At 46.0% G+C, this 13258-nt stretch overlaps 1 protein-coding gene across 1 annotated transcript in view; it reads right to left on the reverse strand.

Moving 5' to 3' along the window:
- INTS4 (integrator complex subunit 4) overlaps nt 1-13258 on the reverse strand; it is a 37514-nt gene continuing 24256 nt past the window's right edge. The window contains exons 16-23 of the mRNA XM_079973505.1: nt 12243-12336; nt 8635-8715; nt 7939-8069; nt 6945-7004; nt 6156-6315; nt 3874-4017; nt 1987-2107; nt 1-741 (exon numbers count right to left, since the gene is read on the reverse strand). Coding sequence (XP_079829631.1) covers nt 548-741; nt 1987-2107; nt 3874-4017; nt 6156-6315; nt 6945-7004; nt 7939-8069; nt 8635-8715; nt 12243-12336 — 985 coding nt within the window. The 3' untranslated portion in view covers nt 1-547. The remainder of the gene's footprint in view (nt 742-1986; nt 2108-3873; nt 4018-6155; nt 6316-6944; nt 7005-7938; nt 8070-8634; nt 8716-12242; nt 12337-13258) is intronic.

Genomic DNA, 13258 nt, shown 5'->3' on the forward strand with positions numbered 1-13258 from the left:
TTATCAGCTCATAGGAAAAGAAATGCCCCTTCCTAATTTAATATATATATATACAGCAGGCACAGAGAAATAATTGGCTCCGGGACTTTTCTCAATGGAGGATGCCAGGAGCCCTTGGCTGTTACTGAGCCCCTGCCCACAACATCCTGCCAGCCATGTTTTTCCTACTCAATTGGAGACCGGCCTGTGGCCTCTGAGTTTTGGAAAGTGTGGAAGAGCCATGTCCTTGGCATGGCTGAGGATGCTTCTCACGAACCCCTTAGCAGCACTGGGGCACCCAGAAAGCCTTCTGTGTATTTGCAACAACTCTGACGATCAGTCAGATGGGAAGCCGGTTTGGTGGTTGATTCAATCCGGGGGCGTCTCAGTTTCTGCCAGCCAGGAAACATTCCAAAGACAAAACCGCTCGATTTTAAAGGGTGATTTCCCACCCTTGCACCGCAGTCCCACCTTGATCTTCCGCGTGCATTTGCCAACCGAGCTAGAAAGGTCTCAGATCTCCCGCAGGAATCGTATCAATAAAAAAAGGGTCCTTCAAAGGCAGCCATCACCGCCTGGCTGGCTTGGGCATGATGTAAACTTTGACAGGCTTGCTGAAAGGGATGGTTCCTTCGATGCCATTCTCGGCCTGGGGGGGCAGATCCAAACTGTCTCCCCAGGTGGTGCGCGAGAGCCTCGCGGATGTTTTGTTTCGATCTGAACCGTATGCCAGCAGCAGCCGCACTTCGATCTGACAGGGCTCTGGGGGTGTAAAAAGGGAGCCAGTTATAAGAAGCTAAGTAGGGTCCTGCCAGGTTAGACTACCTAGTCCGGCATCCTGCTTTCATAGTGGCTAACTAGGTGCAACAGTGCTCTCCCCCTCCTGTGGTTTCTGGCAGCTGATCTCCAGTGCAGGCAGACTTAAGGTCAAAAACAAAAGTTAGGCACCCCTGTCTTAAACTACAAATTGAGTGCAACAAGCAGTATGGCAGGGGTGGGGGAACCTGTGGAACCTGGAGGAGCGTCTCCACCCCTATCGTTCAGTTCCACTGAGGTCCAGCTCCGAGGGCCTTTTGGCGGTTCCCTCACTGCAAGAAGTGAGGTTACAGGGAACCAGGCAGAGGGCCTTCTTGGTGGTGGCGCCCGCCCTGTGGAACACCCGCCCTTCAGATGTCAAGGAAATAAACAACTACAGTGGTACCTCTGGTTACATACTTAATTCGTTCCAGAGGTCCATTCTTAACCTGAAACTGTTCTTAACCTGAAGAACCACTTTAGCTAATGGGGCCTCTGGCTGCTGCCGCTGCGCCGCCACCGCACAATTTCTGTTCTCATCCTGAAGCAAAGTTCTTAACCTGAGGTACTATTTCTGGGTTAGTGGAGTCTTTAACCTGAAGCATATGTAACCCGAGGCACCACTATACCTGACTTTTAGAAGACATCTGAAGGCAGCCTGTGTACGGAAGTTTTTCATATTTGATCTTTTATCATGTTTTTAATATTCTGTTGGGAGCCGCTCAGAGTGGCTGGGGTATAAATTGTTGTTGTTGTTGTCCACCTCCCATCATCCCTGTTTAGGCCATGCTGTCTGAGGCTGCTGGGAATTGGGAGTGCAACAATATCTGAAAGACTGTAGCTTCTCCATCCATGAAGTACTGCATCACAAACTTTAAATTATCCTAGTGTGATTTGTTTTTTAACAAGCAATTGTCTATTGTTCTATATAACCTGTTGAGCCAACAAGAGCGAGCTCCTATAGCTTGAACCACGTTGAAATCTTTCTCTAGCACTGAATGCATGGCATTTTCTAGGAGACAGGCAGTTAATTCAACCCATCATATATCTTGTGCCTTTTCTGGTGACTTGCTGCATTGGTTTCCGCCTGCCGCCAGCAGCAGAAAGAAGCCACAGAACCCCTAAGGTTCTGGAAGTGCTCAAGCGAAACCTGCACCGTAAAGACTTCCCCGTGCAGAACCAAAGATCCACTGGATCCAGCATCCTCCTTACCTGTCCAGGCAGTGTGAGAGAGGTAAACCTGAGTAATTAACCGGTGCCTTCCGGGAGCAGGGTTTCGGAAGTCTGCCGGTTTAGGATGGATGAGCTGTGCCTGCCCATCAGGGTATACAACCTATAAGGGAAGAGAGGGATTTGTCAGTGCTGAGGCACAGGGAGTCAGGAACACGGAAGCCCTAAGCAAACGTTCCTCGCATTATGTAGGGCATAATACGTTCCTCGCATTATGTAGGGACTCTTCCTTCAACAATGCATCATGAGCTTCTTCGTGGCTGCCTGGAGTTTTTGCATTCGGTTTTCTTTGCAGACAAAAGGTAAAGGGTAAAGGGACCCCTGAGCATTAGGTCCTGTCGTGGCCGACTCACGGTTGCGGCGCTCATCTCGCTTTATTGGCCAAGGGAGCCGGCGTACAGCTTCCTGGTCATGTGGCCAGCATGATTAAACCGCTTCTGGAGAACCAGAGCAGCGCACGGAAACGCCATTTACCTTCCCGCCGGAGCGGTACTTATTTATCCACTTGCACTTTGACATGCTTTCGAACTGCTAGGTTGGCAGGAGCAGGAACCAAGCAACGGGAGCTCACCCTGTCGCGGGGATTCGAACCACGGACTTTCTGATCAGCAAGTCCTAGGCTCTGTGGTTTAACCCACAACAATGTGCAAAAAAGAGTTGCTGAAGCGAGAAGACCCTCCCCCCCAAACACACACCCGACACACATATCTAGCGATGGGCAAATCTGTCCATTTCGGTTTCTCTCGTTTCCTTGTTTTTCCCGTCTTAAGTACACTCCTCCACATTTCTACATCAGTTTTCCATTATTGTTTTTAAAGTCCTCGTGAAAATTAATCAGCATTTCAGGGTGCATTTCTGCTAATGAACACATTTCTGTGTGCAATTTTGCCCAAGATACACATTTTTGCAAAGCTGTATACCTGAAGGAGCGTCTCCACCCCCATTGTTCTGCCCGGACACTGAGGTCCAGTGCCAAGGGCCTTCTGGCGGTTCCCTCCCTGCGAGAAGTGAAATTTAAAGCCCTAAACGGCCTCGGTCCAGTATATCTGAAGGAGCGTCTCCACCCCCATCGTTCTGCCCGGACACTGAGGTCCAGTGCCGAGGGCCTTCTGGCGGATCCCTCACTGCGAGAAGCCAAGTTACAGGGAACCAGGCAGAGGGCCTCCTCGGTGGTGGCACACACCCTGTGGAACACCCTCCCACCAGATGTCAAAGAGAAAAACAACTAACAGACTTTTAGAAGACATCTGAAGGCAGCCCTGTTTAGGGAAGCTTTTAATGTTTAATAGACTATTGTATTTTAATATTCTGTTGGAAGCCACCCAGAGTGGGTGGGGAAACCCAGCCAGATGGGCTGGGTATAAATAAATCATCATCATCATCATCATTATTATTATTATTGCTTTCTCCATTATACTGAATTTGCATATGTTACTTTTCACTAGCATTTGAATTTTTAAGGCACGCTTTATCCCAGTACATGTTACTTGGCTGCGGAACTGCATTGCAAAATCTGGAGAAGTGCAAATGTTTCAGTCCCTTTATTGTTTCAGAAAAAGCGAATTAAACAGGTTTGCCTTTAAATGCAGACAGACACAGTTTTTTCTCCTATTCCCACCAACCTAAAAGCGTGGCGCTGCTTCAGTCTCTACTTCATCATACTCCATGCACAGGCATAGGACTAAGGCAGCCCTTCCCCAATCTGCTGCCTTCCAGATGTTTCGGACTATAATTCCCATCATCCCTGACCAAAGGCCATGATGGCTGGGGCTGATGGGAGTTGGAGTCCCAAACAGCTGGTGGGCGCCCAGGTTGATAAAAGCTGGTTCCGACCATTGGGGCAATCCTTAATGCTTTTATTCCCCTTACCTGAACTTTAACAGTGCCTTGAGGATCCTGCACGTGTTCCAGAGTTGCATCAACGTCAAGCGCAACCACTAATCCCGACGTGAAGCGCAAGGGGTTGTCCGATTCTCCTGCCGGCTCAATGATGGTGGCAGTCGCTCGGTGGATCTGCAGAAGGAAGATGCCAAATCACATATACACACTGCCACACATACTTCTGGGAGGGGTGGCTAACACCCCAGAGGACAGGATCACACTTCAGAACGACCTTGACAGATTAGAGAACTGGGCCAAAACAAACAAGATGAATTTTAACAGGGAGAAATGTAAAGTATTGCACTTGGGCAAAAAAAAATGAGAGGCACAAATACAAGATGGGGGACACCTGGCTTGAGAGCAGTACATGTGAAAAGGATCTAGGAGTCTTGGTTGACCACAAACTTGACATGAGCCAACAGTGTGACGCGGCAGCTAAAAAAGCCAATGCAATTCTGGGCTGCATCAATAGGAGTATAGCATCTAGATCAAGGGAAGTAATAGTGCCACTGTATTCTGCTCTGGTCAGACCTCACCTGGAGTACTGTGTCCAGTTCTGGGCACCACAGTTCAAGAAGGACACTGACAAACTGGAACGTGTCCAGAGGAGGGCAACCAAAATGGTCAAAGGCCTGGAAACGATGCCTTATGAGGAACGGCTAAGGGAGCTGGGCATGTTTAGCCTGGAGAAGAGGAGGTTAAGGGGTGATATGACAGTAAGAGCTGTTCGAGAGTGGAATTTGCTGCCAAGGAGTGTGGTGGAGTCTCCTTCTTTGGAGGTCTTTTAAGCAGAGACTTGACAACCATATGTCAGGAGTGCTCTGATGGTGTTTCCTGCTTGGCAGGGGGTTGGACTCGATGGCCCTTGTGGTCTCTTCCAACTCTATGATTCTATGATTCTATGATTCTCAAAATTCCTGTATGTTATTTCCAACACACACACACTTTTTTATTTGGGCTTGGAAAAATGTATTCAGTCGTTTGTCAGTTTACAGAGGCGGCAACGAAGGAGCTGCAGTGTGCATGCGGTTGGCCAAAGCAAAACAGGTGCAGGAGCCCAGGACCCTAAACGATTCCAACTTCTTCAATGGACTCTAGAAACGTAGTACAATGTAGTTCGAATAATCATTATCACCGCTTAGTATACTGAGATATGAGCAAGCCTTCCTCCATAAATGATACTCTTTGCAACTTCAAAGCACATCTTAATATCCTGCTTTGTTTTGTAGCTGGGAACCATGGTTTCCCGGTTTGGATGAAGTAGGAAACCATGGTTGGAACCTTCCTAGTTTGATTGCTCAGTTGGGAAGGGAGGAGGAAAGAGGTGTTCTGCACAGGCAAACCACCAGCCCCACTTTCATATTTTGGCTTACAGTGGTACCTTGGTTCTTAAACGCCTTGGTACTCAAACAACTTGAAACCCAAACACTGCAAACCCGGAAGTAAGTGTTCCGGTTTGTGAACTTTTTTCGGAAGCCAAACATGGTCTGTTTTGAGTGCCACACTTCCGTTTTGAGTGTTACACTGAGGTCTGTCTGTTTTTGCTATTTATTTTGCTGTTTTGTTTTTGTGACTGTGGAACCCAGTTCAGCTACTGATTGACTGATTGATTGTGTGACTGCAGTACATTGCTTATTATTTTCATTTTATGGATCAATGGTCTCGTTAGATAGTAAAATCCATGTTAAATTGCTGTTTTACAGGTTGTTTTTAAAAGCCTGGAACGGATTAATCCATTTTGCATTACTTTCTATGTGAAAGTGCGCCTTGGTTTTGGAACGCTTTGGTTTTGGAAGAGACTTCAGGAATGGATTAAGTTTGAGAACCAAGGTACCACTATATTAGGAATACATATGATCATCCATTGTTAAAACAATGCTCAAGGCAGCTTACACTATGAAAAGGTTTATATAATTACAAGCATAAAAAACAGTCATAAAAATAAATAAGGCACATCAGAAAGTACATAACCGAGGGTCATTCCATCGCATCCATTATGAATAAATTTATAAAGTTCGCTTATATGGCGATTCATATAAGAAACATGCAAATACCATTAAACAGCTGCTTTTAAAATTACTTCAAGTAGTTGTTTAGGGAAGCTTTTAATGTTTAACAGGTTATTGTATTTTAGTGTTTTGTTGGAAGCCGCTCAGAGTGGCTGGGGAAACCCAGCCAGATGAGCAGGGTATAAATAAATTATTATTATTATTATTATTATTATTATTATTATTAAGAGTTGGCTGCCCAGCTGCCAACCAGATACTCACCTTCTCAGGGAGAGGAAGGCAAAGGAAGCAACTCTGCCGCAACGTTGCCTGCAGGATCTTGACGACTTCGGAAGGCTTTGACGTCACTAGTCTGGGCATCAGGTCCAGGAGTTTGTCCACAAAACTGTCTTGCATATGAGGGAGCTCAGAAATGAAGCATCTGTGAAAAAGGGAGAGCGTGGGGAAAAGTTTGGGAGTGCATGGAAAGCAGATCCTGATCTACCCTCTGCTCGGAGAGGATACCCACCCAAGGAATCCCTAGACTCGTATCTGGGGCAACCAAAAGAAAATCCGATACGGTTTGCCTGGGCCTTTCAAAGTAAAAACTTGGAAAGAACCCATGGTGAAAAAGGTTGGCCTTTGATTGCTTGCTGCGCAGCTACAGGAAAAAAGCAACCATGCTTGTTTGGATGAAGGCTCTGCAGTTGCCAATAAGGAGCTGAAAGGGGGCTTTTAATCTATTTTTTATAGAGGAGCACCAAGTCCTTTTGAGTTCCCACCTGGAGTCTGACATGATAGAGCCTAGGTATACAGTGGTACCTTGGGTTACATACGCTTCAGGTTACAGACTCTGCTAACCCAGAAATAGTACCTCGGGTTAAGAACTTTGTTCAGGATGAGAACAGAAATGGTGCTCCGGCAGCGCAGCGGCAGCAGGAGGCCCCTTTAGCTAAAGTGGTGCTTCAGGTTAAGAACAGTTTCAGGTTAAGAACGGACCTCCAGAACGAATTAAGTACTTAACTCGAGGTACCACTGTAGAGCCTGAGTCCCCTAAACAAGAAAACATACCTCTGAAAAGAGTCTACCTCCTGCAAAAACTTCTCGCACATTCCAAAGAGAGGTTCCACTCTGGAAACGAACAACAACAATTTTATTACTTATATGCGGCCCATCTGATTGGGTTGCCCCAGCCACTCTGGGCAGCTTCCAACAAAATATTAAAAACACAAAAAAAGATAAAAAGGTTGGCAGAAGCTGGGACGGAGCAACGGAAGCTCACCCTGTCGTAGGGATTCGAACCGCTGACATTCCGATTGGCAAGCCCAAGAGGCTCAGTGGTTTAGACCACAGTGCCACCCGCATCCCTATGTCATTCAAATAGCATAACAGAGATCCTAGAATCATGCCATCATAGAATTGTAGAGTTGGAAGGGCTCCAAGGGTCATCTTGCCCCTCGCAATGAAGGGCATCTCAACTAAAGCATCTACAGTTCTACTCTTAGAACAGCTCTTACTATCAGAGAGTTCTTCGTGAATTTGAGTCATGCTAGGGACGCGGGTGGTGTTGTGGGTTAAACCACAGAGCCTAAGGCTTGCCGATCAGAAGGTCGGCGGTTCGAATCCCCACGACGGGGTGAGCTCCCGTTGCTCGGTCCCTGCTCCTGCCAACCTAGCAGTTTGAAAGCACGTCAAAGTGCAAGTAGATAAATAGGTACCGCTCCGGCGGCAAGGTAAACGGCATTTCCCTGCGCTGCTCTGGTTCACCAGAAGCGGCTTAGTCATGCTGGCCACATGAACCGGAAGCTTTACGCCAGCTTCCGCGGCCAGTAAAGCGAGATGAGCACCGCAACCCCAAAGTTGTCCACGACTGGACCTAACGGTCAGAGGTCCCTTTAGCTTTGCACTAGGATCTAATCCCAACATCACTGCTATTTTACCCCACTAGCTGCTCAGTATCCAACATTTTCTGGACCTTCCACGGCCAACCACATCATTTGCCTCCAGCTATTTAAATCTTGCAGTTCAAGTCCAGAACATCCCAAAGCTCAGAGATTTCCCTTACCCTCTCGTAGTCCGCACTGTGACTATCAGCTGCAAGGCTTTCGCCTGCAGCCGCATGTGGTGGATGATGACCACTTGCTTGTGTTCAACGCCGCTGTACATGAACTCCATCTTGTACGTTTCTTCCATAATCTAGACAAGGAAACAGCACTTTTCTCAATTCTGGACAGATTTACCACCGGGGTGCTGGCAGAGACAGATGGGAATCTGCAGAACTAGTTCAAGACAGACTGAGGCAAAAATACTAGCATTTCTGTGCTACTACAGTGGTATCTCGGGTTACATACGCTTCAGGTTACATACGCTTCAGGTTACAAACTCCGCTAACCCAGAAATAGTGCTTCAGGTTAACAACTTTGCTTCTGGATGAGAACAAAAATCACGCTACGGTGGCACGGCGGCAGCAGGAGGCCCCATTAGCTAAAGTGGTGCTTCAGGTTAAGAACAGTTTCAGGTTAAGAACGGACCTCCGGAACGAATTAAGTACTTAACCCGAGGTACCGCTGTATAAGCATTAGATTTTTATTTTTATTTTTTAAAAATAAGCTCTCAACAGGGCCGCTCGCTTTCCTGGAATCTGCAAGCCAATAGCACATAATTAAGTAAAAAAAACCACACACACACACAAGGAGCGTACAAATGCTCAGCGATTTCTGCCTCTGTGAAATGTGTGTTTGTTTTTTCCACCCTGCCTTACCTGTTTGGCAGCGGTTGCTGCCAGGGCGTTCTGCTTCACATACAGTGGGGCTGCGACATTCCACAGTTTCTCCTGGAGAGCCTGAAAGAGATGTCCAGGAATTAACTGCGATATGGCCTGTGCAACCCAGGAGTTGAAACCTAAGCTGGGCTCTTTGGGCTGGAGGGTGAACGGAGGAAAGGATGAAATTTCGCCTTCCTTCTCAGGACGTTGTGAGGGCGTCCCCCTGCTGGATCAAGTCGAAAGGCCTTTCAAGGGAGAGCAAGTCGCTTCCCACAGGAGCCCGAAGGAAGCTCTCAAGAAAGAAGGGAACGCCAGCAGCCCTCTCTCGTGGTTGGCTTGTCCAGCAAGTGGCATTGAGTGGTAAACTGCCCTGAACATAGAGGCCCTTGCAAGGTATCAGACCCTTCCCTAGCCCTGCTTTGCATCCTCCCGAGCTGTTTCTGCCTGGCTGGACTATGTCTTTGAGCTCTGACAATGCTTCTTGCTTGCCTGGAGGAAGGATAGACAAGGGGCGTGAGCGTGTGCATAGAAAATCTACTGCTCAAAAGGCAAAATGGATATTCATTGCTCCAGCCACTTTTGCTTCTGTCTCTACCCAACACTGGCACATGCCCCCCCCCCAAAAAAGAGGTTGTCACTAAGGGGATGTGGGCCTTGGGGTGAAAAAAGTGTTCTTGCTCCTGATCTAGAGCACGGTAACTTCCGTCTGCTGCTGGCTATAAATCTTGGCCACTGTTTCATTAAATTTTATTTTAACGCTGACCACTTCGTGTTAAATGCTTGCTTCGAAAATCTTTTGCCACCCACCCTGTGATCCTCTGAATGGTCGAAAGGTTTAACGAAGAAGTAAACACAGAAAATGATATTCAGCTAAGCCCAAAACTCAGCTTACAGCTTAGTAAGCTTCTAGCTTCCCATGGGGCTTGTCTCATGCTTATTGAACAGAAGAGACTTCACCTACACTAAACAGCTGCACACAACTCACAGGCTATAGCAGACTCTCCAAGTGTCCCTATTTTCCAGGGACAGTCCTGAATTTACAAAAGCCATCCTGGTTTCTGATTTGATCCCGGAATGTCCTACGTTTCCTTAGGACATCCCTATTTTCACTGTAGAAATGTTAGAAGGTACCGAGTTCTGCGACCCGACCCGACCCCCAAGCCAAAGATACAAGTAACATCTGATGGCAGTCCTGTATAGGGAAGTTTTTAAATGTTCAAATGCTTAATGTCTTATAATGGTTTTTATGTATGTTGGAAGCTGCCCTGAGTGGCTGGGGCAACCCAGTCAGATGGGCAGGGAATGAATGAATAAAACAAAAATAAAATAAAATATCATTATTATGCAGTAAGGTAAAGGTAAAGGGACCCCTGAGCATTAGGTCCAGTCGTGGCTGACTCTGGGGTTGCAGCGCTCATCTCGCTTTATTGGCCGAGGGAGCCGGCGTACAGCTTCAGGGTCATGTGGCCAGCATGACTAAGTCGCTTCTGGCGAACCAGAGAAGCACACAGAAACGCCGTTTACCTTCCTGCTGGAGCGGTACCTATTTATCTACTTGCACTTTGACGTGCTTTCGAACTGCTAGATTGGCAGGAGAGGGACCGAGCAACGGCAGCTCACCCTGTGGTGGGGATTCGAACCACCGACCTTCTGATCGGCAAGTCCTAGGCTCTGTGGTTTAACCCACAGCACCACCCGTGTCCCCTATTATGCAGTAGGATTTTCCTATTTTCATCATGGAATGTTGGAGGGTATGTTGACCGTCTCATACCAAGCAGTCTCCATCCACTTACCAACTATTTCTGCATCTTAACAGATCGTGTACCCAGTTTACAGGATTGGGGGTTGGGGAGTGCTGAAGGAAGCTAGATTTTTTTTTCCTGCAAAGCCAGCAAATGCCATAGCTCCAAAGGCTGCCGAGTCAGCTCCTAGCTAATGTGCTGAATCCCAGTTCTGTTTACCTAATACATCTTCCGTGATTTCCTGGACTTCCTCTGCTGTCGTTTGGAGGTACAAATTGGCAATTTCACACTGAGCAAAGCAGGGGGTCTCTGGGCTTTGGGCAGGAAATAACACATGAACTCACACACACATTCTGGGTTTAACTGGCTTTGAACTGCCTGCGTGTTCTGGATAAGATATAAGGACTTGCTTGAAAATAAAACCCCAAGGTAGTTGTCACCAATGGAAGCGAAGGCTCAGAAAAAGCTCAATATGGAGGCCAAATGGCCGAAATATTGGGAAATTCTGGAACAAGAGGGAGACAGATTAAAACTACAGAGTTTTGAAAAACTAAAAAATAGAGTGCGGGATTGGCTCCATTATTATCAAATAATGGAGGCATATAATCTGGACAAAAAAATTGGCTTCCAGGTGGAAAAATCAAAATTGGAAATAGAGCTGTTAGATCCCAAAAGTAAGAACTTGTCAAGAATGTATAACTTGCTGTTGAAATGGAACACTCAGGATGAAATGGTAAAATCAGCTATGATTAAATGGGCACAAGATGTTGGACATAATATTATGATGGCTGACTGGGAACAGTTATGGACCACAGGTATCAAGTTCACGGCATGTAATGCCTTAAGAGAGAATATAATGAAAATGATATATAGGTGGTACATGACACCAGTCAAGCTTGCAAAAATTTACCATTTGCCCGATAATAAATGTTGGAAATGTAAAGAGACCGAAGGCACATTCTCTCACCTTTGGTGGACATGCCCAAGGATTAAGACTTTCTGGGAAATGATTTACAATGAAATGAAAAAGGTATTTAAATATACCTTTTTGAAGAAACCAGAGGCCTTTCTCCTGGGCATGGTCGGCCAATTGGTGTCAAGGAAGGATAGAACTTTCTTTATGTATGCTACAACAGCAGCAAGAATACTTATTGCAAAGTACTGGAAGACACAAGATCTACCCACCCGGGAAGAATGGCAGATGAAGGTGATGGACTTCATGGAATTGGCAGAAATGACTGGCAGAATCCGAGACCAGGGAGAAGAGTTGGTGGAAGAAGATTGGAAGAAATTTAAAGATTATCTACAGAAATATTGTAAAATTAAGGAATGTTAGAAAGATGTTGGAATGAAGTTACATGGCTTTAGCAGAAATGTTATAAAGAATTAAGTATAATGGAATGTAATTGGATTAAAGGAAAAAAATAATGTTAGAATTTGTTAAGTTAAATGATAGGACAGAAATTTGAGGAAGATGGAAAGGATTTGCTGAAACAATTAATTGAAGTGGAATACAAAAAAAGGGAGGTGTGAGGAGGTCTCTGAAACAAGTAAAAGAAAGTTAATAGCATTGAAAGTATTGGTTGTGTTACTCTTATCTTTTTTTTTAATTGTTTTTGTTTTACTTTTGTTATGTATATGTAATATTTTTGTCTTTGTATTGTATTGTATGGTTTTGTTATGTTTAATTCTTTTTCTTTTTTCTTTCTGTAATTTTCAAAACTAAATATTATTTTTTAAAAAACGAACTGCCTGCGTGTTGTTCGCTGTCTGCTCGATTTTTAAGCGGCATGGGCATCACCCCACAACATACTGGAAAAGTTCAGGAAGGGGGACCAGGGGTTGCTCCAGAGGAGGGCCTACCTTAATGAGAAGCAGCTGACATCGAAGGTAAGTGGCCGAGAAGTCGGCCACCCCAGCCAAATCGGACTGGAGCTCTCCAAACCTCTGAAGATCCCTAGAGCAAAGAGGGATAAAAACATGCTTGGTTTAATGGGGTGGCGAGGAGCCCGTGTTGTTTACTGAGAGACGGTTAACACAATGTGCTTTTGTGAGTTAACAACCTCTGAAATCTCTTTTGCTTATACGCTCCCAGGAATAAATGGAGGAGAATAAAAAGCGAGTCAACAAGGGCTGCAAGGATGTCACGGGGCGTGGCCAACACTGCAGAATTGTAGAGTTGGGGTCCCGTGGGTCATCTAGCCCAACCCCCTTCAATGCAGGAATCTCCACTAGATCATCCACAACAGATGGCCACCCAACCTCAGCTTAAAAAGCTCCAAGGAAGGAGAGTCCACCGCCTCTTGTGGGAGTCTGTTCCACTGTCAAACACGGTGGTTTTTGCTTACTTCTGAAACATACCTGTGGGCAGTCGTATAATATTGTTTAATTTTTAAAAGGATTTAAAACGAGCACCTGCAACTGCCTCTTGAGCTCACTGTGGGTTTTATTGCAGCATGGTTTTACCGTCACAAGCTTGTATCTGCATGCTGTGCCCGGAGAATTTATTTGACGAGGCATCCCATAAACACAACAACCAAATAAATAAGTCTGAAGAAGTCAGGTCTGCATCCGCATTGGAATTGTTTTTAAGAGGCTTCGATGCTTTTACTGCTTGCTGTTTGCTGCCCTGGGCTCCGTTGCGAGGAGGGGCAGGATATAAATTTAAATACAGTGGTACCTCAGGTTACATACGCTTCAGGTTACATACGCTTCAGGTTACAGACTCCGCTAACCCAGAAATAGTGCTTCAGGTTAACAACTTTGCTTCAGGATGAGAACAGAAATTGTGCTCCGGCAGCGCGGCGGCAGCCGGAGGCCCCATTAGCTAAAGTGGTGCTTCAGGTTAAGAACAGTTTCAGTTTAAGAGCGGACCTCCG

Source organism: Podarcis cretensis (genome assembly GCF_951804945.1).
Source record: "Podarcis cretensis genome assembly, chromosome: 4".
NCBI lineage: Eukaryota > Metazoa > Chordata > Lepidosauria > Squamata > Lacertidae > Podarcis > Podarcis cretensis.